The sequence below is a fragment of the Lonchura striata genome, chromosome 18 (assembly GCF_046129695.1).
Source record: "Lonchura striata isolate bLonStr1 chromosome 18, bLonStr1.mat, whole genome shotgun sequence".
NCBI classification, from domain to species: domain Eukaryota; kingdom Metazoa; phylum Chordata; class Aves; order Passeriformes; family Estrildidae; genus Lonchura; species Lonchura striata.
In genome coordinates, this window is record NC_134620.1 from 2,558,232 (window position 1) to 2,580,495 (window position 22,264).

A 22,264-nucleotide genomic window follows, 5' to 3' on the forward strand; every position below is an offset into this window, starting at 1 on the left:
ACCACGGAGCTGTGGGTCTCCCTGTCTCCTCTGCTCCAGCCTCGTCCTGGCAGGCCCCAAACCACACTGATGGCCCAGACAGGGCACCCCAGGGCACTCCTCTGCTGGGCAGAGGGGACAGTCCCTTTCCTCAACACTTCTGCTAACACACCCAAAGTCACCACTGACCTCTGGTCACTCCTGGTCACCTTTTTGTCCCCAGGGGCTCCTCTGCAAAGCTGCTTCAAGCAGCAACACCTCTACTGAGCTTCACAGGGTTCCCATCACCCTGCTGCTCCAGCCTGTCATGGTCCCTCTGAAATCCAGACCTGTGACCTCTCTGCTCCACTTGGCATCACCCACAGCCGGCTGTGAGGGCACTCACCCGTTAATAACCACATTACACAGCAAATACTGCAACTAATGAACTGTGATCAGAGCTACCAAAAACCAGTCAAACTATATATACTCCTAATCAATGCCTGAGAGGATACAGTAACCAGAGCACTATCACCACCCCAGCTCCCAAAGGGAGTCCTGCATGTTGTGTACAGTTCCAAGTGGGAGCTGATAGTGTGTCCTGTGTGCCAAATGTAAATTGTGCAGTATTAAGATGACTGTCACCTTTGTACCATCACAAAATGAATTTTTAGTTTGAGCACCCTCTTCCTCCTGCTTATAAAAATTCCATCCCAGCAGAGATGCAAAGCCAGGGAGCCTCAAGCAAACTCTCCCCAGCACAGACCACAGAAACCCAGCGGACAAGGAATGGAAAACTCTGCTGGGATAAAATAAAGCCATGGAGGAGTTCCACCTGACCACACACTATAAACCTGCAGTGCCTTCTGCTCCACAAGCTCTGCTGGGAAACACCACAGTGGCAACTTGGGAATAATAAACAGAGGATAAACAGCATCCAGCATCGGTCATAGAACATGCAGGCTTGGAAACAGAAAAGATGGAAAGTCTCAGTCTTCCAGGAACAAAGGATGGGGCTGCTGGAGAACACAGCCCTGACACCAGGCACCACCCAAGCACTCCTGGACAGAGCCAACTGCCAAAGGGCTTCAAACCAAAGTCTGAAACTTAACACAGAATAACAGAATCATGGAATCTCCTGAGCTGGAAGGGACTCACAAGGATCATCCAGTCCAACTTCTGTCCCTGCCCAGACACCCCAAACCCCACCCTGTCCATCCCTGGCAGTGCTGTCCAAAGGCTCCTGGAGCTCTGGCAGCCTTGGGGCCGTGCCCATTCCCTGGGGAGCCTGGGCAGTGCCCGGCACCCTCTGGGGGAAAAAATCTTTTCCTAAAATCCAACCTAAACCTCCCCTGACACAACTTCATTGACTCCTCACAAGCTGTGGGCACAGCTACCACCCCCACCTGATGCACAGCATCTCTGTATCTCAAGGACAAAAATCTGCTTCTTTCATCTTGTGGTCTCCACTCCTAAATAGTCCTGGAGAGGAGGGGCATGTCTGTGTCCCACTGCCATGAGCACATCCCAGTCATCCATGTCCATGCTGCAGCCAAATCCACCCAAACTCACCCCATCTTCCGAACTGGGACCGGTGTATTTTTCAAGCGCTTCCAAGAAGAGCCACCACTCCTGACAGTTGCAGAAGACCTGAAAAAAAAAGTTTGTGGAACCACCCCTGTGCATTTCACAGGAAAAAAGAAACTTCAAAAATCATGAAGATTTCCAGAGCTAGGGAATTAGTTGCCATGGATATTTGCTGCTGTGACAAATACTCTAATTCTGTGCTGGGGTGAGTGACAGGCACAAAGCCCCAAGTCAGCTGGGAACAGCAACATGACGTGGCTGGAACACAGCACACACAGCCCCACATCTCTGGGAGCATCCCTGAGGAAACCAAACCATGGACCTGAATATCACCAGCACCAGGAGGCCAAGCGACTCCCCAAAGGAGCTTTGCTCCCATCCAGGCTACCCAGCCCTGCTGTCACATCCATGGGAAGGAGAGTTCACTGTTTTTGAGAGCCCACCCAGCCACAGTGTTTACGTGTCTGTGCCAAGCAACCAGCCTGAAGTGAGAAGATCTTACAACAGCAATAAACCAGCAGGCCCCAAGGACAACATTTTCCTACTTTGTTTCTTATAAAGTTCCTAGAAGAAACCTGCTCTAGCTATTAATAACAGATTAAGAATCACTGCTTTGGGGTAAAGAAGGAAAAGAGAAAGGCACTAACTCCCACTCCACCATATTTACCCCCACATGCATTGCAGAAGCTGCTTTAAACAGCCACGCGTGCCCAGCCAGTGCTCTCATCCAGAAAGATTTGGAGGATTAAGACTATTTTTAGGGAGTGAAGCACCTCCCCCTGAGTCACTGCAGGGACATACATCTATCCAGTCGTGATTCAAAGCAGAAATAGCCTTGAAGAGTTAGATAAAAATAAAAAAAATCAAGGAAAGTGGATACTAACACAGCTTGGTGTGAAAGGAAGGGCAGGGAAAAGAGGTGACAAGGGGTTTGGCCACCGTCGACAGTGCTGACACAGCAGCAGCTCCATCAGCGCTGTGTCACAATGTGACCCGTGAGCAGCTCCACGCCCGCAGCGATGCTCACAGCGAGGAGCAGCATCACCTGCAGACAGCACAGGCCATGAACAGAACAGCCCTGCCAGGAGCCCTGGCTTGCAGAGGCAGAAGCAAATCCCAAGTGCCTGGAAGGGGACCGAAGAGGAGATTTGCTCCCATTTGTTCTGCTTTCAACGCAGAGCTCCACTGACACGCAGTCCCACGCTTCCATCTGCATGTTTAATTCCAGCGTTGATCCGTTCACAGCCCAAGGCTCAGCACCAGCCCTGCACACACACACGGCTGTGAGTCAGCACCACTGCCCCAGCACCACGCTCACATCCAGCTCTGCTCTCCTGCAGCCAGCCCACAGCCTGCAGACACGGGAATATTGTGTCATTAATTATTAAACAAGCTTTTTGATCAAAACCAAACAAAGGCTAATGCAAAGTGTAGAAAGATCCCTGCCATGGTGCTGTACGAACTGCTACAATAATTGAACAGTACAATGAGGACCTGAAGGGATATTTAACACCACTAGCTAGCTCAGGTTTGGAAGCACTATCTTATTTAGGGATAAATCTCCAGGATGCTGCCTGCCCTCCTGATAGCAGGCTGAGACAACTCACATTTCAGGGTGACAACCTGAGCTATTGGCCATCAGCTGAACAGACCTACAGGGAGCAGAGGGCTCTGATATCACTGATAACACTTCAGGCACCTAAAATTACCAGGCTGAGTTACTCAGCTACAACAACTGATACACAAGCACAAAATACAGAGAAGCTCAGTAGTCTGACCTGCTGCAGCATATCTCAACCTACAGATAATGAACATCATTGTCGTTCAGAGGTGAGCTCAGAGCACATTGTCCTGATTGGAAACTCCTATTCGGGGCAAAATGAGGCAGGATACAAGGGATACTGCATGGAAAAGCACAGCAGGTTCCTTACAATACCCCTGACAAGAAGGATCAGCTCCTTCTCCAGTGACTCACTGTGGGTACACAGGATGACAGGCCATACAAGCACCAACTTAAACCTTTAATTGGAGCAAGTCAAGTCAGAGCTGAATACATATTTCCCTGGAAGAAGACAGGCAGGGGAGCTGCGGGAAGAGGCAGGTGATGCCAGTCACCTCTGCAGGCAAAGGACAGCCGTCCTACTCCTGGAACAATATGACAACAGTAGGACCAAGGGCTGGCAAGGGTTGAGCACAGCCATGGTTGTTCTGCAGTAGAAGCCAGTCCACACCAACCTCTGCTCCTGAAGGTCAGCACAGACCCTGCTGTCCCACTCCAGCAGAGCTGAGGGAGCTCCAGCACTGTGTGGGAGAGATGCAGGGCTGGACAGTGACCCCCTGCCCTTGCCCAGAACAGCAAAGCAGAACTACACCAAGTGTGTGCTCCAGCAATGGAGCTGGACCAGGGCACACCAGAATGGGGTAACAGGCACCTCACTCAGGTAAGGAGCCAGGCAGCTGAGCCCACAAACACCCTCCACACCTGCCAACAGCTCCAGGAGTGAAAACTGCCATGGGAGCCAAGCTACCTGAGGGATCCACATGACCAACACAAAGACAGCAGCACAGGCTGCTGTACTTCCACACAAACCCAGAGTGCTCTGCCCCCTCAAAGTTTAGCTCTGCACAAGACAAACCAGTTATTTCTTTCTACAATTGCATCAAATTAAGTGTATGGCTAGTATAGAATCATGGAATGGTTTGGGTGAGAAGGGATCTTTAAGGTTCCACTCTCCTGCCGTGGACAGGAACACCATCCACAAGGCCAGGCTGCTCCAAGTCCTGTCCAGCTTGGCCTGGAACACTTGCAGGGATGGAATGAGGGATGACATCCATCCCATCTAGCCAAATGAAGATGATATGTATTGAAATAAAGGAGAAAGATGGTTCACGGCTCTTGTCACAGTTTGCAACCAGCAAACAGAACCAGGCAACAGCCATAAATCCCCTCAGCCAGCACTAATAACCAAGCCATGATGGAAACATCCCTAGGGATGAGATCCGTGCCTCACGCCCTCCTGCAGAGTCAGCAGCAGTGGCTCTTTGGACTCAAGTGAGCCCAACCTCCCCCACAGCACTAAGTGGGAGCACAGCAACCCAGCCTGGAACCAGCAGCCCAAAGAGCATCGTTCCCCCCACCCCACGCACCCCTCAAGTGCCATGTGGACATGCAGCATCCCCAAGGAGCTGTGGCAGCATCGTGTCCCCAAGGACAAAGCACAGCAAGGAGCTGCCTCCAGAATGGGCAAACGACAAGAAACAACAGCAAAGCACCATATGGATCCAGAGAGTGCCATGGGAAAACAAGCTGACTGGGAACACCAATTATTCATCACTGTTTAAAAACAAGTAGCTCAAAGTCACCAGGAGCTGCAGAGCTGCCCTGGAAACCTGCATGCTCCAGCACCCAAAGAGAGACAAACACTCCAGGATTTGTCTGCACAGGGACAGGGTGTCACAAAAATCATTCCAGGAGAGCATGTTGCCTCACTCTATAATGTACAAGCTAAATGTAAGGAAAAATTTTCCCCTCCAAGGGTGGTCCAACTCTGGAAGAGGGACCTGGAGAGGTTCTGCAAGCCCACACCTTGGAGATTTCAGAGGCTGGACCACAAGTGTGATGAGAAGCGGCTGAGGGAGCTAGAGGGGCTCAAGAGGGACCTTGTGGCTCTGCACAGCTCCTGACAGGAGGGGACAGCCGGCGGGTTGGGCTCTGCTCCAGGGAACAGGGACAGGAGGAGAGGAAACAGCCTCAAGATGTGTCAGGGGAGGTTGAGGTTGGATATTGGAAAATTTCTTCATGGAAAGGGTGGTCAGGGTGGCACAGCTGCCCAGGGCAGTGCTGGAGTCCTCATCCCTGCAGGGATTTAGCAGCCATGTGCATGTGGCACCTGGGGACGTGGGTCAGTGGTGGCCTTGGCAGTGCTGGGGTAACACTTGGATGAGAGTCTCCCAGAGGTCTCTCCTGGGCTCCCTCAACTCCCCACATCTCCACCACCAGCAGTGGTTTTCAAGCTCCTTCCTGAACTCCCCTCCTCAGCCTTCAGTGGAGACCCAGCACAAGAAACAGGAAAAAACCTCTGGGTTGTGCTCGAGCCCTCATGATGCCAACCAAGAGTTAACTGCTGGATAAACAGAGCTGGTGAAGAGTGCTGCTCTGGAAAACATGGCTTTTCCAGGGAAATGAGCTGCAGAATGACCCAGACAAGACAGCTAAAGTGCCCCAGGCACCCTTCACTGCTCTAAGAGGGGAATTAATGCTGCTTGATGGAGAAGCCTTTCCCTTCCCAATGACATGGTTTTCCCCTCTCCATTTGTCATTGCTTTCATCATTACACCCCGTGCCTACACAAAGCACTGCTGAAGGCTCTCCAGACACCCAACCCACAAGCACCCAGCTCCAGTCCGTCCCACAGAGGAGCCAACACATCCCAGAGCTCTTAGAAAGGTCAAGGAGCCGCTGGGAGAACTCAACACTCTTGGAGCATCCATGGTCACATCAGCCAACTGCCAATCTTCAATGAATTAATACTCACCTGAAGATCCTCTCTAATCTCCTTGAAAACACTTATCTGTTCAAGGTGATTAGATTCTCCCATACAGAGCCGCTAATTATAGATAATGATAAATCTGAGTGGCAGCCTGCAAGAGGAGTTCAGAGAGAGAGTTTGGATCATTAGCAAGTCAAGCAGACTAGTCCTGCATCCCCAAACTGCCTTCCCACGCCAGCATCACTGAATCAGCCAGAAAACTTTGTCAAAAACAACCTAGGAGGACCAATCAAGGGCAAGTAAAATGGTCTAACCATATTGCTGTGGATTCAGAAACTTCCTAAACCCACACACCTCCCTCCAGAGGAGGGTACTGCACAGGAACTCCTCAAGAACTCATCAGCAGCTGTTACTTTTCACAGGTTCAGAATAGGGAATACAAAGCAAAAGCACATGAAGTTTCCCTGGCAGCAAGACTTGATGTCTTCATCAATGTGGCAAAGCTACAGGAGGCTTTAAATGCTCCATTTGGGAAAAAAACGCTGTAATTAGAAGCTTTAATTCAGCAAACTGTCCCCGTGAAACCAACTGGGCAGCAAGCAGGCATCTCACTTGGCTGCTGGAGCAAACAAACCCCTCAGAACAGCTCCAAAGGATGGCACAGCACCCACCCACACACCAGCACCACCAGGGACACCAAGGGGACACCCGGGATTTCAGCAGCTCAACTCTGCAAGCCAAAATCCTCCAGGCAACATGACAGGCTGGGGTTTAAAGCTAAAGAGTGAGTGGCAGGAAATCCAAATGGAACAAAAAGCTTCAACCTGGAATGAAATCAATCCACGCAAGGCAGCAGCTTGGGCACCATGGGGCAGCCTTCCCAGTTTAGATGATTTTAGCAGACAAGCAAAATGAAGTTTCTACACAGCCACTCCTGAGCAGCCACAGTTAAATCAGGTGGGCTGTGCAGCTACAAAGGTAACAACACAAGAAGAGCACAACAATTCACCTGCAAGGGCAGGAAAGGAGACTTCTGGTGTGGATCTGCTGAGCTGGGATGAGCACAAAGAGCCAGCAGAAAGCAAGACCCGTGACTCTCAAAATGCCAGAGACCTCTATAAAATATGTACAGGTAGACAAATATAGATATATGCTCTTTATCAGCAAACAGGCAGCAGCCTGACACCTGCCTGGCTCCTGTCATGGAGGTAGAATTCATATCAAAACAGAACTGCCAGTTTTTACCCCAGACTGTCTCCCAGGAGCACTCCCAGATGAGCAATTCAAGCTGACACAGCCACAATTTCAGAGCGCTGATTTTGAAGAGTATCATGGAGGCTTTTCTACACTTAAGGAAGACTTCACCACGTGTTCTGCACTGTATTTTTGTACTCCTGACTCACAACCAAATTAATTCAGTTGTCATCAAGCCCAGAGATGAAAAGAAGCACAAAATCCTCCAGCATCCCTTTCCCCAAGCAGCTGCTGAAGGTCTGCCCTGCTTGAAAGCTTCACAAAGTTTCAACTCTTTCACATGCTGCTCAGAATAATTTCCTTGGGTGTTTCTGTTTGTTGTTTCAGCCTAAAACAGATCAAATGGTCTCAAAATAAACCTGGTTGTTCCCATGTAAAATAACTGCTGAAGAAAACCACTTGTTCACTCATGACAGACTTGGCATCAACACGTAAAAATAATGTTCTGACATGGTTACAAATGGGGTGTTAAACTCCAACAGCCTTTTTGAGCAGGGTTAAGGCATTCCAGACAGGATTACAGTAAATTAGCTAAATTGCTGAGAGATAATTACATTTTTTGGGGGGAGGTTGTTTGGTTTAAATTCTTTGAGGGCTTTCAACAACTCGAAGAAGATAAGCACATCGTTTATCTTCTGCACTGTTACCTGCTGTAGTCTGACCCCAGGACTCAGATTCCCGGTCTATCTTAGAGCTGGAAGAGCTTACATTCACATCTGACAGGGAGCTGCAGCTCTACAGTCTGCTTCAGGCTACGTGTCAGCAGCTGGAGCTGAGAGGAAATCCGATGATGAACTTTATGTCGGGAGGAAAAACAGCTTTGGCATAACCTTTACAGAGAATTCCCATCTCAGGGGGTTTGGCACTTAAAAGACTTACTATTTTATAAAGCTTAACCATCTCTAATATTCAGGATTGTTTCCATGTCCTGAAGTACAGCCAACATCTGCTGCACAACACTGAGGGTGACAGAGCACTCGTGTACCAAGTGACACGAATAAACATGATCCAAATCACAGAATCCCTGAATGGTCCGGGTGGGAAGGGACCCTTAAAGCTCCTCTCGTTCCACGCTCCTGCCACAGACAGGGACACCTTCCTGGAGGATAAAAACACCAACATCCACTTGTATTTTCAGCGCTCAAGTGAGACAAGCAGCACAAGAGAAGCTAGGAAGATGAGGCTGCTTTGGACTGAGCCTCGGGGTGTCTGACACGCTCCTCACAGCCCGTCTGCACCAACCCAGCGCGTCAGACAGCGCAGGGAGCCCGGCACGGCTCGGAGCAGCTGCTGGAGCTCCCTTCCATCCCCCAGGAGCGCAGCCCCCAGCCCGGCCTGACTGCCCAAGCCCAACATTCCCAGCACAACATCCCTGGCCATCCTTCCACCGCCACCGCAGCCGCTGGCACTGCTGGGGGAAGGAAGGACCCGCGGGCTCTGGCAGGGTACAGCAGGAGCGGGTTGCACAGCTAAGGGAGCAGGGTTTGGGGGGTTTGACTGGAACGCTGGGATTTGGGCAGCCGGAGCTGCTGCAGCAGCAGCGGAGGGATGGAGAGAGGGAAGGATGGGAGATCCAGGGCGTTCCATCATCCCGGGGCCCCGCTGCCCGCACCGGACCCCGCCGTGGTTCTGCAGGATCAAAACCCGAGTTTGGCTCTAACAGAGGGGGAAAAGCCCAAACTAAGCAATACGAGGCGATTTTCCCCGTGCAACAGCGCAGCCCCCGCGGTCCGTCCCCCTCTCCCGGCGGCCCCTGCCCAGCCCCCCGGCCCCGGTACCTGTAGTAGCTGAGCAGCCCATTGCTGAGCACGAACCAGCGGCGCTGGTAGCCCTTCAGGTAGTTGGTCCACTTGAAGAGCCACCCCTTGTAGGTGTCGGAGCCCGGGGGGGCGGCGGGCGGTCCCCCCGCCGGGCCCCCGCCGCCGCGGCCGCCCGGCTCGGCGCTCATGGCCGGCAGCTCGTGGCAGGCCAGGCAGGGGACGGCGCTGAGGAGCGAGACCAGCCCGCGGGTGGTGGTGCCGCCGCCGCAGAGCGCGGCCGCCTTCCCCATAGACCCCGCGGGGCCCGGCCGAGGCTCCGCCGCTCCCGGGGCGGCCCCGGCCCGTCCGCACCGAGCGGGGGCGGCGCCGCCGCCACGTGACCGCCCCGCGCGCAGGGCAGGGGAGGGGCGGGGGGCGCGCGCCCCCCGGCGGCGGGGCGGGAACGGCGCGCGCCGCCCCCGCCCTCACCCCGCCCCCGCCATTTTGGCCCCCCGCCGCCATTTCGTGCCAGGGGGCTGGGGCGGCGGGGAGGGGGAAACTTGTTCTGTATGCATCTCCCCGGAAAAAATCCTCCTGGGTGCTGCCTTGCCCTGCTCGGAGGAGAAGCCGCATCCTTCTGTCCCACTCACCTGCTCCCTCCAGCAGCACACGGGCCTGCCTTTTGTGCCTGAGGAGGTGCCTGTCCACAGGGCACTGTGGAGGCCTGTGGTCCCAATGTCTTCCCTTTCCCCATTCTCCTTCTCATCCCAGCCTTTTCTTACCTTCCTCATTCTGTCTTCCCTTTTCCCTTTCCCCTTCCTTCTTCCCCTTTATCCTCTTCTATCCATTCGCCCCCCAGTCATAGATCACATCTCACTCATCTCCCTGATCCTCTCTGATCCCCCTGATCCCATTATCCTCACCCATCACCTTCACACACTGCTGCAGCCGTGCCAGGAGCTCAGGAGGCTCCCCCAGCCCTGAGCATTCTCCAGAGGGGGCACTGGGCTCCAAGCCTCGGGACCCGGGCTAGGCAGCTCCAAGTGTCAAGGACGCTCCATGCGCTGCTCTGGGCTGAGCTCCTGCCCCTCTGCAGCTGGGTGAGCCAGTCCTCCCTGGAGAGTCCTTCAGCCAGGAGCACTAGGGACACTGAGGCAGCCTGTGGGGCCACTCCTGGGTCTGCAACAGCCTGAGAGTGCTTTGGACTCCAAAGACTGCTTTTCAGAGGGGGAAGGGACCTTCAAGCCCATCCCAGTTCCACTCCCTGCCATGGCAGGGACACCTTCCACTGTCCCAGGCTGCTCCAAGCCCTGTCCAGCCTGGCCTTGGGCACTGCCAGGGATCCAGGGGCAGCTACAGCTCTGGGCACCCTGTGCAGGGCCAGGGCCTGCCACCCTCCCAAGGAACAATTCCTTCCCAATATCCCATCCATCCCTGCCCTCCAGCAGTGGGAAGCCGTTCCCCCTTGTCCCAAGTCCCTCTCCCACTCTCCTGGAGCCCTTTTAGGTGCTAGAAGGGGCTTTAAGGTCTCCCTGGAGGCTGTAGGTTTTTGGGAACTGAAGTCTATCTGGACAGGGAATGTCTTTCTTGATGTAACTACACCCCAGACTATCCATATGGCTGCCAACTTCTCAAAGTCTCACGGATCCCAATATCTCTTGTGGCTCCCAAGGAGGGAACACACCTTTCTTGGCCATGTCTGAGGAGAGAGGGGCCTCACCAGTGCCACTGCTCTCTCCTGGGAAGGGAGGCCGCAAGGAAGGACCCTAAAGTCAGGAGTGGGCTGTCAAATTCACACAAGCAGAACGTGACAGGATGAGGGGAAATGGCCTCAAGTTGTGCCAGGGGATGTTTATATTAAATATTAACAAATTTTTTTTTCATGGAAAGGATCCTAAAGCCCTGGGGCTGACTGCCAAGGGAAGTGGTAGAGTCACCATCCCTGGAAGTGTTCATAAAACATGTGCATGTGACACTTGAGGACGAGGGTTAGTTGTGAACATGGTGGTACTTGACTTGATCTTAAAAGTCTTTTCCAACTTTAACAATTCTCAATGCTTTTATCTGGAAGAGACTCATACACAACAGCTTTGCCATGGAGGGAAAAGGGATTTGAGGTTTTATTTCTTGCCCTTGCCCTTTCCCTTCTTCAGTTTTGACTTGTAGATGGACCGCACCAAGTAGCCTTTCCAGAAGGCCTGGATGCAGGTGGCAGCATCGTTCCTCCTGGCCTCCTCCCGTGCAGCTTCCTCCTCCTTCTCCTTCAGCATCCTGCGCTCCTCCTCAATCTCGGTGTACTCCTGGAGCAGGATTGCGTGTTTCTCCATCAGCAGGGACAACTGTTTCTTCTCCTCGTTGTAGACAGCCTGGACCTCCTCATATGTGGCCTGGCAGGACAGCATGGATCAGGGACAGCTGGTCAGCAGCTCCTCCCTACCTTCCCAGGTGATGGTCCTGAAACCCATCCCAAAGCCATGGAACCTCAACTGGTTGGGGCCTTTCCAAAGGGGTTCAAAAGGCAGGCATGTGCCCAGTACCCAGGGAATTTCATGAAATGCTGAGTCCCTTGATGCTCCCCTGAAAAATGTTCCCACAAATGGAAGACTTGGAGAACCAGCAATGCATCTGCCAGGGTGCTGGAATGAGCTGAGCTCTGCACAAGCAGCCCTGCTGTGGCAGGAACTGTCTGACACAGGCCCTCTGCCAAAGATTTTGGGGGTTGTATTGCAGCTCTGACTTGGCTTTGATGTTTTGTCAGTGTGGGGTTGGGTCTGCCTTGACAAATTCTGCCCCAAACATGGGGCTTCTGCCTCTCCATGGACAGGAAACCAAAAGAATCCCATTATTAAACATCTGACAGGGGGGATCATTCCTTACAATTATAATGCAGCAGTTTTCAAGCCCCTCCCTGCATTTTGCTCTGTAAGGCATCCAGCAGGTTTTATCCAACCCCATAAATACTGCAAGAACAGGAAAGCCCCCAGGGCCTTCCTAGAGGCAAGGTTTGGGGGTGACCCTGAACTTCTTATGGCTCAGTTGAGGACAGGCTGTTGAGTTTTTTAACACCCAGAACATCCCCCAAGGATTCAGCAGGAACAGAAGCAGAATTTGAGTGCTAGGTACAGCCATGAGGATTGAGGATTGGAGCAAAACTGAAAAACCTGTTTCCTGGCATCAGGTGGACCTCCCAGACAGAACATGGTGACCTATTTGCCCCCAGATACTGTGGGATTTTTCACAGATTTAGCCCCCAGATACTGTGGGATTTACTAGTGGGTGTAACTTTTCCTAAAGCCAAAGCAGCAGAGTACTCCTGGACACACAGGCAAGTCAAAGATCCCTCTCCTGTAGTTCACCTGGATGCAGAACTGCCCCTCACTTCCATGGTCTCCTGGGTAAGAGCCATGTGTCCCTTTGGACAGGAATCTACCCAAGCAAATCACCTTATGGCAGAGCAAAGCACTTAAAGCCAACACCTGTTTTTCTGTCATGACTGTGTCGTATTTCTGGACCCAGTTCTGAATTTCCTTCTCTGCTTTGCACTTTTCCTGAAAAACAAAACAAGATCAGGTCTGTGCAGACATCTGAGGCCTGGTAAGAAGCATCCTGAGTGAGAAAACAGGGAAACTTTGAGCCACAGCATCATTATATCTGAGTATTTCACCTCCTCCTTGTGACAAGCTTCCCTCAGCTGACACATATGTGGTTTGCCCTGGTTTGAGGATTCTCCTGGGACATTCCTGAAGGGCTTTATTTGGTTTACAGCATGGAGCTGGGGGGATGAGCAACACCTGGAAGTTCCTTTCTGCAGGAGGAAATGAACGTGTCTGATGGAATGTGGCAAGTCATCGACAAACTGAGGCAACAACTTGAAACCGAAGCAAAAGAGAGCTGCAAAACATGAATGTAGGGCACAAAGTACTCAGAAGATGGTTCCTTTTAAAATAAAGATATATTTCTGGCTGTAAAACAGTTTAACAGTGGCTCTACTCCTGTACAACCTGGGGCAGTTTACCTCCTGCTCTGGATGTGTGCTCTGTGGAATCATTCCTGCTCCATTTCCTGTATGGCACTACCCCAGGATGGCCCCAGGGCCATCACGATGTCCCACCTGAGCTATTTAGATCACAAGTACAACTCGTACTTGCTGAGGAAAGGAGGCCTTTGTGGTCAGTAAATGCATCTGCCTGGGTGCTGGAATGAGCTGAGCTCTGCACAAGCAGCCCTGCTGTGGCAGGAACTGCAGCAGGAACTGCCTGACACAGCCCCTCTGCCAAAGATTTTGGGGATTGTATTGCAGCTTTGACTTGGATTTGGTGTTTTGTCAGTGCCCAGCCCTTCATGCTGTACCACCCAATGCAAGAGTGACAGATGCCACATCACCACGTGGGCTTCCTGCACTGTCACTTCACTATTCCACACGTGTCCTCCTCCAGCCTTGCTGCCCATGGGAGGCTGCACTGGTTTGGAGAGAATACTCAGAATGAGCAAAATGAGAAGGAAAGTGCTGTTTTTCCAGTTCTCAATTCTCTGTGTCACCAGTGTCTTCTGCTCAGGGCAGAGCTGTTGCTACAGAGGCCTGGGCCTGCCTGCTGGTCCCATTCCTTCTCCTGTATCTGCTCAGCCCTGGGGATAAGGACTTTGAGGAGCTGCTGGGTGAGGGCTGCACCTGCCCCAGCCCTGAAAGCCCCTCAGCCCTGTGCTGAGCCCCAGCCTGGGCAGCAGGGCAGGGGGGTTTCTGCTCCTCTGCCCCACCTGCAGAGCTGCCCCAGCCCTGGGCCCAGCACAGGGAGGAACTGGAACTTCTGGAGAGAGTCCAGAGTAGCCACAGAGATGCTGCAAGGGCTGGAGCCCCTCTGCTCTGGAGCCAGGCTGGGAGAGCTGGGGGTGCTCACCTGGAGAGGAGAAGGCTCCAGGGAGAGCTCAGAGCCCTTGCAGGGCCTAAAGGGGCTCCAGGAGAGCTGGAGAGGGACTGGGGACAAGGGATGGAGGGACAGGACACAGGGAATGGCTTCCACTGCCAGAAAGCAGGGCTGGATGGGATATTGGGAATTGGGAATTGTTCCCTGTGAGGCTGGGCAGGCCCTGGCACAGGGTGCCCAGAGCAGCTGTGGCTGCCCCTGGATCCCTGGCAGTGCCCAAGGCCAGGCTGGGTGAGGCTTGCAGCACCCTGGGATAATGGAAGGTGTCCCTGCCCAGGGCAGGGGGTGGCACTGGATGGGCTTCAAGGTCCTTTCCCACCCAAACTATTCTGGGATGATTCTATAAAATTACATATCCCCCTCATTCAACCCAGCCTGACTCCCTTGGCTTGTCTGTTCTGCCAAGCTGAGCAGAGCAGGACCTGCTGAACCCTCAGCATCAGCTCCATTCCACCTTGAATAATAAATCAACTCTAGAAGATGCCTTCTACCAGGCTAATATTGTTTGCTCTGCTCCCCCTACAGCAGATCCCTGGTTTGTCACTATCCCACCCGTGTCCTGTTCCAGCCTCGCTGCCCTGAGCCCTGCCCGGTGTCACAACACTGTGGGAAGGTGTTCCCAGAGCCGAGGCAGGAGCAGGACCTGTGACAGCTCTGTCCCTGCTGTCGCTGCAGGGCTGCTTTCCACTGGAATCAGCGGAGCATGAGGACAGGGCGGGTGTGCTCTGACAAACACCATGTGCATCCTGCCAGGAATGAGCAGGGCCCAAGGAACTCCTTGCAGCAGGCAGCAGCCAGAGCTGACAGCTCTGCAAAAAGGCTTAAACCTCCTGTCCCAGAGCTCCTCCCATTTACCTTCCTGAGAACCAGCTCTGAGGCTCGGTGCTCCAGCACCAGTGCATTCAGCTGTGTTCGCAGGCGCTGAATGTCCTGCTTCAGCCTGGCACACCTGTCCTGGGAGGCTTCCTTATCCTCTTTTTGCTGCTTTTCCCCTTCCTTCATGATCAGCTGGATGTTAGCCTTGCAGTTCTTGGCCATATCTTCCATGCTGGTTTTGAGGTTTTCGATTGTTTTGTCCTTCCTGCTAACCTAGTCCGGAAAACAAGAGGATTACCTTTGGGAAACGCCCCTGAGGCATAAGGTGGACAGGAGAAGAAAAAACATTGCAAAGCTGGAGGAGATCCAAGAAGGGACCTTCAGGGGCTGGCTCAGGTAGCGCCAAGGCCCTGCCACTGCTGGCTGAGGGAGTGAAGCTCCAGATTCATACTGGAGCTTTGGAAACCTGGCTCCTCTGGGAACCTGTTGGTAAAGGCACAGAGTGAACAAACCATCCCAAGCCCCACTGGCACAGCGACCTGAGGAGCAGCCAAAACAGTTTCCCTGGAGTAGCTCTGTGGCTCCCTCAAGAGCTGGATCAGGCTCTGAGTGACTGTCTGGGGGATACAGCTCAGGGAGGGAAATCCCAAGCTGGGATCAGTGAAACAGATTTATTCACCATGTCCCAAACAAGCTGCCAAATTGCACATAAAAATCTCGATCCCCAGAACTCCAAGCAGCAGAGGGAAAGGGGAAAGCAGGTCCTTGGTTCTGCCAGCAGTGAGTGCAGGGCAAAATCTTCTCAGCCAACCCCTCTTGCAGGGAGGAGAAAAAAAAACCCAGGTAGAAAACAAAGGATTGTTATCAGAAGCTCTTGGCTTGGCACACAAGTTGAGAAAGTGCCTGGGAAGTGCCCAGTCAATTATCTGTACCTCAGCTGCAGATAAAATTAAAGATTAATGTAATTTGTATAATCACTGATTAATCACAAATGCTCCAAGGCAGCTGTTAAGAGTCTGGAGTCACAGAAATGTTGGCTTTAAGCAAGAGTGAAGACAGAGCAAATATTAAAAATGGATTTTAATCAGAGAAATCTCTCCCAGTAATGATTTTTCATTCTTTCAGCAGCAGGGAATGAAGCAGCTGGCATTGTCACCCTGCCAGGATACCACCACCACAGCAGTTTGTGCCTGTCCTGCCACTCCTCTGGAACTCAGGCACTTACATTGTTTAAGTTGGCTGGTGACAACAGGTTCAAAACATGCCAAATTCGAGTTTAAAAAAAAATAATCAAGCATGAAATAAGCATTTTTCTTATATTTTACAACAAAAATATTATTTTTAAATTTTAATCTGGTTTAGAAAGGATTTCTGGAACTTGCTCTTTAGGAACTGCAATAAAGGGATTGGTTTATAGTTAGCAAGGTTTTGCTCCAGTAAAAAGCAAGTTTCCACTTGGTTGGAAAACACATTCCCACAAGGTCATACCTCCTCATCTCGAGTCTGGATGACTCCTGCCAGCTCTCCCTGTAGAGCTGAGATTGTTTCTGTGTTTTTCTCAACCTGGAGGGAAATGTCTTTCATGAATTGCATCTTTTCCTTCTCTTCATCAGGAGTGGTCAGGAGCCTCTCGAGTGTGAAATCCCGGAACTCCTTAAAGGCTTTGATAAACACATCAGTTGGTGCCTCTCTCACCCGAACTTCGTATTTCAGCCCATGGTAAAGCAAGGGGTTGGCTAGGAAGAGCCTCAGGATGTTTCTTAGGGAACATTTCAGGCGTTGTTCTGCAGCTTTTATGCTCTTCTCATCTCCAGGGCTGGTGAGCAGGTGCTGTATTTCCATTGAAAGCTTCTGGTGCTCCAAAAGGCGGCTTGTGATCTCAGGTCCCAGCATCCCAGCATACCTCTCCAGGGAGCCAGTAATCTGTGGGATCAACCTGGTGATCTCCAGCTTGACAATGGCCTCATCCAAGACAGTTAGGATTCTTTCTGTCTCCGTGCTATCAGGTTTTAGCTGGCGTGGATCTAACACCTTCATGAAACCTAATGGGATCCCTGCCTTCCTTGGAGTTGCCATGCCTTCACCAAGGCTTCTTGTTTCATGAGGATACTTGGAATGCAGCTGGATCCCCTGATGCCATGGATTCAGTTAAACACTAGTGGTCTGGGTGGTCTGAGGTCTAGAAAGGACACAGCAGCTCTTACACAAGGTTAGACTCTGGAAGAAAATGGAGGTTCCTGTGCTGCTGCTGTCACAGTCGCCCTTCTTTGATTTTCTCTCTAAAAGGAAAAGATAGTGACAACATTAGAGAAATGATGTAATTTGGGAAAACATGAGAGTCTGAGATTAACCTGATGTTCTCTCTGAGTCTGGGTAGGGGGTCAGGACATGGAGTTGTGGATTAGAGCTGGTCTCTGTCCCAGAGCAGCTGTCAAACACCCATGGGAAGGGGGTGATGGATTCCTGGCTTTGAAGGGTGGGGAGGGAGGGGAAGCGCCCAACAGCTTCTGAGGTAGAGCAGCACAAACTGCAGCTCTGCTGTCCCCAGAGGGGTGTGGAGAGGGTTTGGAGAGCCCTGGGGCCACCCCGGAGGGAAGGGTAGGGTTCCCAGTGGGAAATCTCTATGGGAAACCTCTACCCTTCTAGGCCTGTCCCTGTCAGAGGGAGGAGGTGGGAGAGGGGATCTGGCAGGACTGGCAGGGACAGAGGCAAGAGGAGGAGGGACGGAGGAGATGGGGACAGCTGTAGCAGGCGGCCAACAGGGAATGAAGGGTCCCCCGGTGTGGATGTGGGGCAGCAGGAGGATCCAGAGACTGGGGAACAGTCAGAGGTCGGGGCGGTGATTCCCGGTGGGGAGGACCCCCGTGCGAGGGCGGGCGGCTGGGGACCGGTGCGGGAGGATCCGGGGATCTGTGGGACCAGCGGCCCTGAGCATCCCGCGGTGGGACGGGGTGTCTCAAGAGGCGGTTACTGGGGGATGCCGGCCCCAGGCGTCCTCCACCCCCTGCAGCGCACTCAGTTCCGATCCCGATCCCGATCCCGATCCCGGTCCCGGTCCCGGTCCCGGTCCCGGTCCCGATCCCGAGCCCGCCGTCTGCGCCTCCCGTTGCCAGGCGACGCGAGGGGGCGGGGCCTCCCCGGCGCCGTGCAGGCCCCGCCCCCTGTCGTTTGATTGGCAGTGCCGCTGTCCAATGAGGAGCCCTGCGGCGGTGACTGGCAGGGCTCGGGGTCTGTCATGGCGCCGGCGGGGTCTGTGAGGCGTGAGGGGGCGGCTCCTTCCCTCCGGGCTGCCCAGATCTGTGTTCCCGAGAGCACGACGAGTAACCCGAAAATAAACTTTATCCTGCCGAGGTCACGTCTGCCGCGCGCGGGTCAGCCCAATGTATGTCCAGGAGCCCCTAAGGGGTTGTTTTGAAACATTAGAACACAACAGAGTTCCCCTAAGCTGCGCTGTTAATGTGGCTGGTTTTACTGGGCCATAAAAGTGATAATGAGCCTCAGCTGATGAAGATGCTGATATTGTACAGGCTGACTTAATTGCTAACCTGTGACTTGCTGACGTCGGCAAAGAACATGATGGCCCTTGAATGCTGCGCTCCACCGTGCCTTTGAAGTGATAGGCAGAATAAAGCTTCAGAAAATTGCATTTTCTTATGCCCTTTGTACCATGTCAGAAGTTTCTTAAGTAAAAAGTTAAAATTTAACACATAACTCTACAAGCTAGAATATAAATACTTAATTCATTACGTTAACTCAAGTGAACTCTAAAAGTTTCACCTTCAGCCCAGGCAGTGTCATGGATGCCCTCAGGAGAAGAGGGTTTGGTTTCCAGCAGGAAACATGGCAAAATGCTGAACTCCAGGCCACGCTCGCAGCGATGCTCTGTCCCTCGCAGGACACCACGGCGGCGGGGTGGCCATGCCCTCACAGGCAGCCTTGTCCCAGGTCCCAGCCTTACCTGGCCTGAGCAGCTCCTTTATTGCTGTGCAAGGAGTGTCCAAGTCCAGGAATAATTCCGCTCGCCCATTCCCAACTGCTTCCCTACACAAAGCAAATGAGGGACTGGTGATGGGAGATGTAGTGGGACCACCAGGGCTGGGCCTTCTGGTGTGGCACTGGTGAGGATGGATGAGGGCACACTTGGCCTTCCTGCCCACCTGGACACATCTGGCACCATTTCCAGCCCCCCCAAGTAATTTTCCTCCAGGCTTATTACCTGGAGCAGTCACCTCCATGTGGGTTCCCTCTGCCCTGAGTGGCTCAGCCAAAGGACTGATTCGAATCAAGAATGGCACTGAGTGTGACAGTGACTCTGGGTCTGGGTCCACCCCAAGCTGGGGCATGCCCAGCCCACTGTGGGAAGGAGGGGCAGCTGGAACTGTGAGTCTGAGCCAGGCTGCCCCGTAGCCTCCAGGAAAAGCACTGACCTGCCCAGGAAGACCTTCTCAAGCTCTAATTCAGCAACTGGGATCACACTGGATCTAAATGCAGAAGATCCGTGATTTCCTGGCTGCGCTATGACCGAGAGCAGAGCAGAGCTGTGATCTGAGGCTCCAGAGGGGTGTGCTGTCAGTTGGATGTGTCCTCACAGAGCACATCACATAACAGAGAACAGCCCTTGAGACATGGAGAACTGCTGCTTGTCTTGACAAGGCCTCCAGAAGGGATCCCTGACCCTCCCTGAAAGGCTGCCACATGTGCTGCAGATATTTTGGAATTAAATCCATCACAAAAAGAATGTCTTTTCAAAGTTGAGGAGTGTCCTGATTGCTTTGTTTGAAATGTGCTACTGCTCTCCAAGAAGTGCAGACTTGGACTTCCTGACAGCCATGAGCTGGAGATGGCATCAACTGGCCAGTGACTGTCACCAGAGTCCCCTGTGTCTGGTGTGCACAGCCTGCTTGAAGGGACAGCAAGGCTTTGTGACATCCAGGGAAAGAGGAAGGAAAGGGGTGGAGCCGTGGGTCACATCCGAACATCCTCTAAAGTCGGGAAGACTGGATCACTGCTGCTCCCTCCTGGATCTGGGTAATTAAGACATTCCCGTCTTGCAGGAGGAGATGGGGGTGATGACACATGTCCAGAGCAGCCTTGACTCGTCCTGCAGCTCCACACTGCTCCAGGCCAGCAGCAGCTCTTCAGCCAGGAAGAAAACTGGGTCACTTTGGGAGCTGGATGAAGCATCACCGAACCTGCGTCAATCCCACCTCATCCAGGATGCAGAACAACCTCAGATCTATCCTCAAACAATTCTCTGCACTCAAGCCCACAAGATTGCATCACTGCCTGAGCCAGAGGTACCCAAGAATCCAAATTATGTGGGGCATGTCCGAGCAGGGAAGGGAGAGCCGGGAGCCCCTGGGACAGCCTGGGCACGCTGTCCCCCACAGACTGAGTCCAGCTGTGTTCCAACAGCAGGACTCTGTGATAGATACCTGAAGGCCAGAGACTTCCCTGGCCCCAGCTGGCCTCGCCCACCACCCAAACCCCTCTCCAGGTGTTGTATCCCTCTCCTCTGCAGCAAAGGGAAGCACAGCTCAGAGCGTGGGAGCTGGATGGTCCATCTGCTTGGAAAACCAGGATCCACCCCAGCCTGGTTTGCCCAATTAATTTCCCTGTTCCTGCTGCCACCCATCCCTGTGTGAGACCAGGGAAGGGACATTGAGGAGGGGGATGATTTGAACTGATTGTGAAATGATAGTGAAAGGGCAGAAGCACACAATGAAGCCTTGCTGCAGGCAACAGCACCCCATCCTGTCACTGCAAGGACAGTCCCGTCTTGCCACAGTCCTTTGGCTGTAGCCTTACATTGTGCTCTGCTGGCAGCATGGAGCTCTGGCATCACACCAAGCCCTGGAGGACTCCACTGGGACAACTGATCCCTGACCACATCCCTGCTGCAGCTTTGGCTGCTGTTCCCTCATTCCCATGTCATGCTGTCAGTGGGATGATGGCATCTGTATCCTGAACAGCTGGGAAGGAGTTTGCACTTCCCTGGCCCCCAGAGACTGTCAGGAAGGCCCAGGCAGGGCACAGAGAAACCAGGGAGTCCCTGCAGTACAAAGGGACAAGGGTGCTGGGGTTGGTGTAAGCTCTGAACTAAAGGACCCAACAGGAAAAATGGGAGGGTTGGAGGTGCTGGGTTGGCTCTGAGTGCAGCAGGCTGGAGCTGGGTGACAGGAGCAGGAATGCAGAGGAACGCAGCTGTGGCACAGGAAAATGTCCCTGGGGCTGTCAGGGCACTGAGACCAGAGTGTGTGAGTTTGGTCCTAATCTGTCTGCTGAGGCCAAACCTCAAATCCTGTGTCCAGTTCTGGGCCCTTTATGACAAGAGAGGCCTGGAGGGGCTGGAGAGTGTCCAGGGCAGGGAACAGAGCTGGGAAGGGGCTGGAGCCCCAGGAGAGGCTGAGGGAGCTGGGAAGGGGCTGGAGCCCCAGGAGAGGCTGAGGGAGCTGGGAAGGGGCTCAGCCTGGAGAAAAGGAGGCTCAGGGGGGACCTTGTGGCTCTGCACAGCTCCTGACAGGAGGGGACAGCCGGGGGGTCGGGCTCTGCTCCAGGGAACAGGGACAGGAGGAGAGGGAACGGCCTCAGGCTGGGCCAGGGGAGGCTCAGGGTGGATTTTGGGAACATTTCTTTCATGGAAAGAAAGGGTGGTCAGGGTGGCACAGCTGCCCAGGGCAGTGGTGGATCCGCATCCCTGCAGGGATTCAGCAGCCATGTGGATATGGCAGCTGGGGACAGGGGTCAGTGGTGTCCTTGGCAGTGCTGGGAGAATGGCTGGATTGCTCTCAGAGGGCTTTTCCAACTTTAATGATTCTGTGATGCCGTGAGTCTGCAGCAAGTCACAGCCTCACAGCCTCCATCTCCCAGGTGAAAGCCAGCTGCTTCCTGCCTCTGCCGAGTGGGAGGTGGCAAGGAGAGGGCAAAGGGGGACAGGCATCACCCAGGCTTGAGGCTCTTCATGCCAGGCTGCTGCTGCATGCCAGGGCTGGCTGTCCATGGGAATGCTGGCACCAAAGACAGCACCGAGCTGGGAGACCGAAGAGGCTGGTGACAGGCTCCTCCCAGCACGGGAGGACTGGGAGGGGCTCAGAGGGGCTGAGCTCGGTACCCTCCACACAGAGTAGTTCTGTTAGAGCCCTGCAGCCCCTCTGCCTCCACGGCAAGGACGAGAACACATCCCCCCCTCCCCCTGGGTGCTGCTGCGTGCCAGGAGCCACCTGGGGACCACCACTCCCCGGTGGTGCTCTTTGGTTACAAACCACTCCTTTCCCCACAGCATCTTCCCACAGAGAAAACCCCAGGGGTGGCCAGCATGGGTCACCCCTAGGTGACAACCTCCAGGCTCTTCTCTAAAAACTTCTGACACTCTTTGCTTTTCAGCATTCCTTTTTTGTTCATCTTAATCCATCTCTTGGGTTTCAGTCACCAAGCCAGCTGGTGCAGGTGGACACCAGCCTGGCACTGGTTCCTGCACGACCAGAGATGTTCCCTGTCT

General features: G+C 53.4%; 2 protein-coding genes across 7 annotated transcripts in view; both read right to left on the reverse strand.

The window, feature by feature from the left end:
- OSBP2 (oxysterol binding protein 2) overlaps positions 1 to 9,387 on the reverse strand; it is a 98,958-nt gene extending 89,571 nt beyond the window's left edge. For 3 of the 6 annotated variants that reach the window (XM_021537300.2, XM_021537299.2, XM_021537298.2), the window contains exons 1-2: positions 9,068 to 9,387; positions 1,531 to 1,608 (exon numbers count right to left, since the gene is read on the reverse strand). In XM_021537300.2, coding sequence (XP_021392975.1) covers positions 1,531 to 1,608; positions 9,068 to 9,339 — 350 coding nt within the window. In that variant the 5' untranslated portion in view covers positions 9,340 to 9,387. The remainder of the gene's footprint in view (positions 1 to 1,530; positions 1,609 to 9,067) is intronic. The other 3 variants (XM_077787106.1, XM_021537303.2, XM_021537302.2) reach the window with 1 other exon arrangement.
- A 1,730-nt stretch (positions 9,388 to 11,117) lies between these two features.
- DRC10 (dynein regulatory complex subunit 10) lies at positions 11,118 to 17,907 on the reverse strand. Its single transcript, XM_021537280.2, has 4 exons — positions 16,255 to 17,907; positions 14,806 to 15,039; positions 12,505 to 12,576; positions 11,118 to 11,415 (listed from the first exon to the last, which is right to left on the reverse strand). Exons 1-4 carry the CDS (start codon positions 16,840 to 16,842, stop codon positions 11,149 to 11,151), a joined length of 1,161 nt encoding a protein of 386 aa, XP_021392955.2. The 5' UTR covers positions 16,843 to 17,907; the 3' UTR covers positions 11,118 to 11,148.
- Between the last annotated feature and the right edge of the window lie 4,357 nt (positions 17,908 to 22,264).

Coding starts and splice junctions, on each gene's coding strand:
- DRC10 (XM_021537280.2), bottom strand. CDS start 16,842: ATGGCAACTCCAAGGAAGGCAGGGATCCCATTAGGTTTCATGAAGGTG. Junction 15,040..16,254: donor TCCAGACTCGAGATGAGGAG/GTATGACCTTGT, acceptor TTTCCGGACTAG/GTTAGCAGGAAGGACAAAAC. Junction 11,416..12,504: donor CAGTCATGACAGAAAAACAG/GTGTTGGCTTTA, acceptor CTGTCCTGCCAG/GCCACATATGAGGAGGTCCA.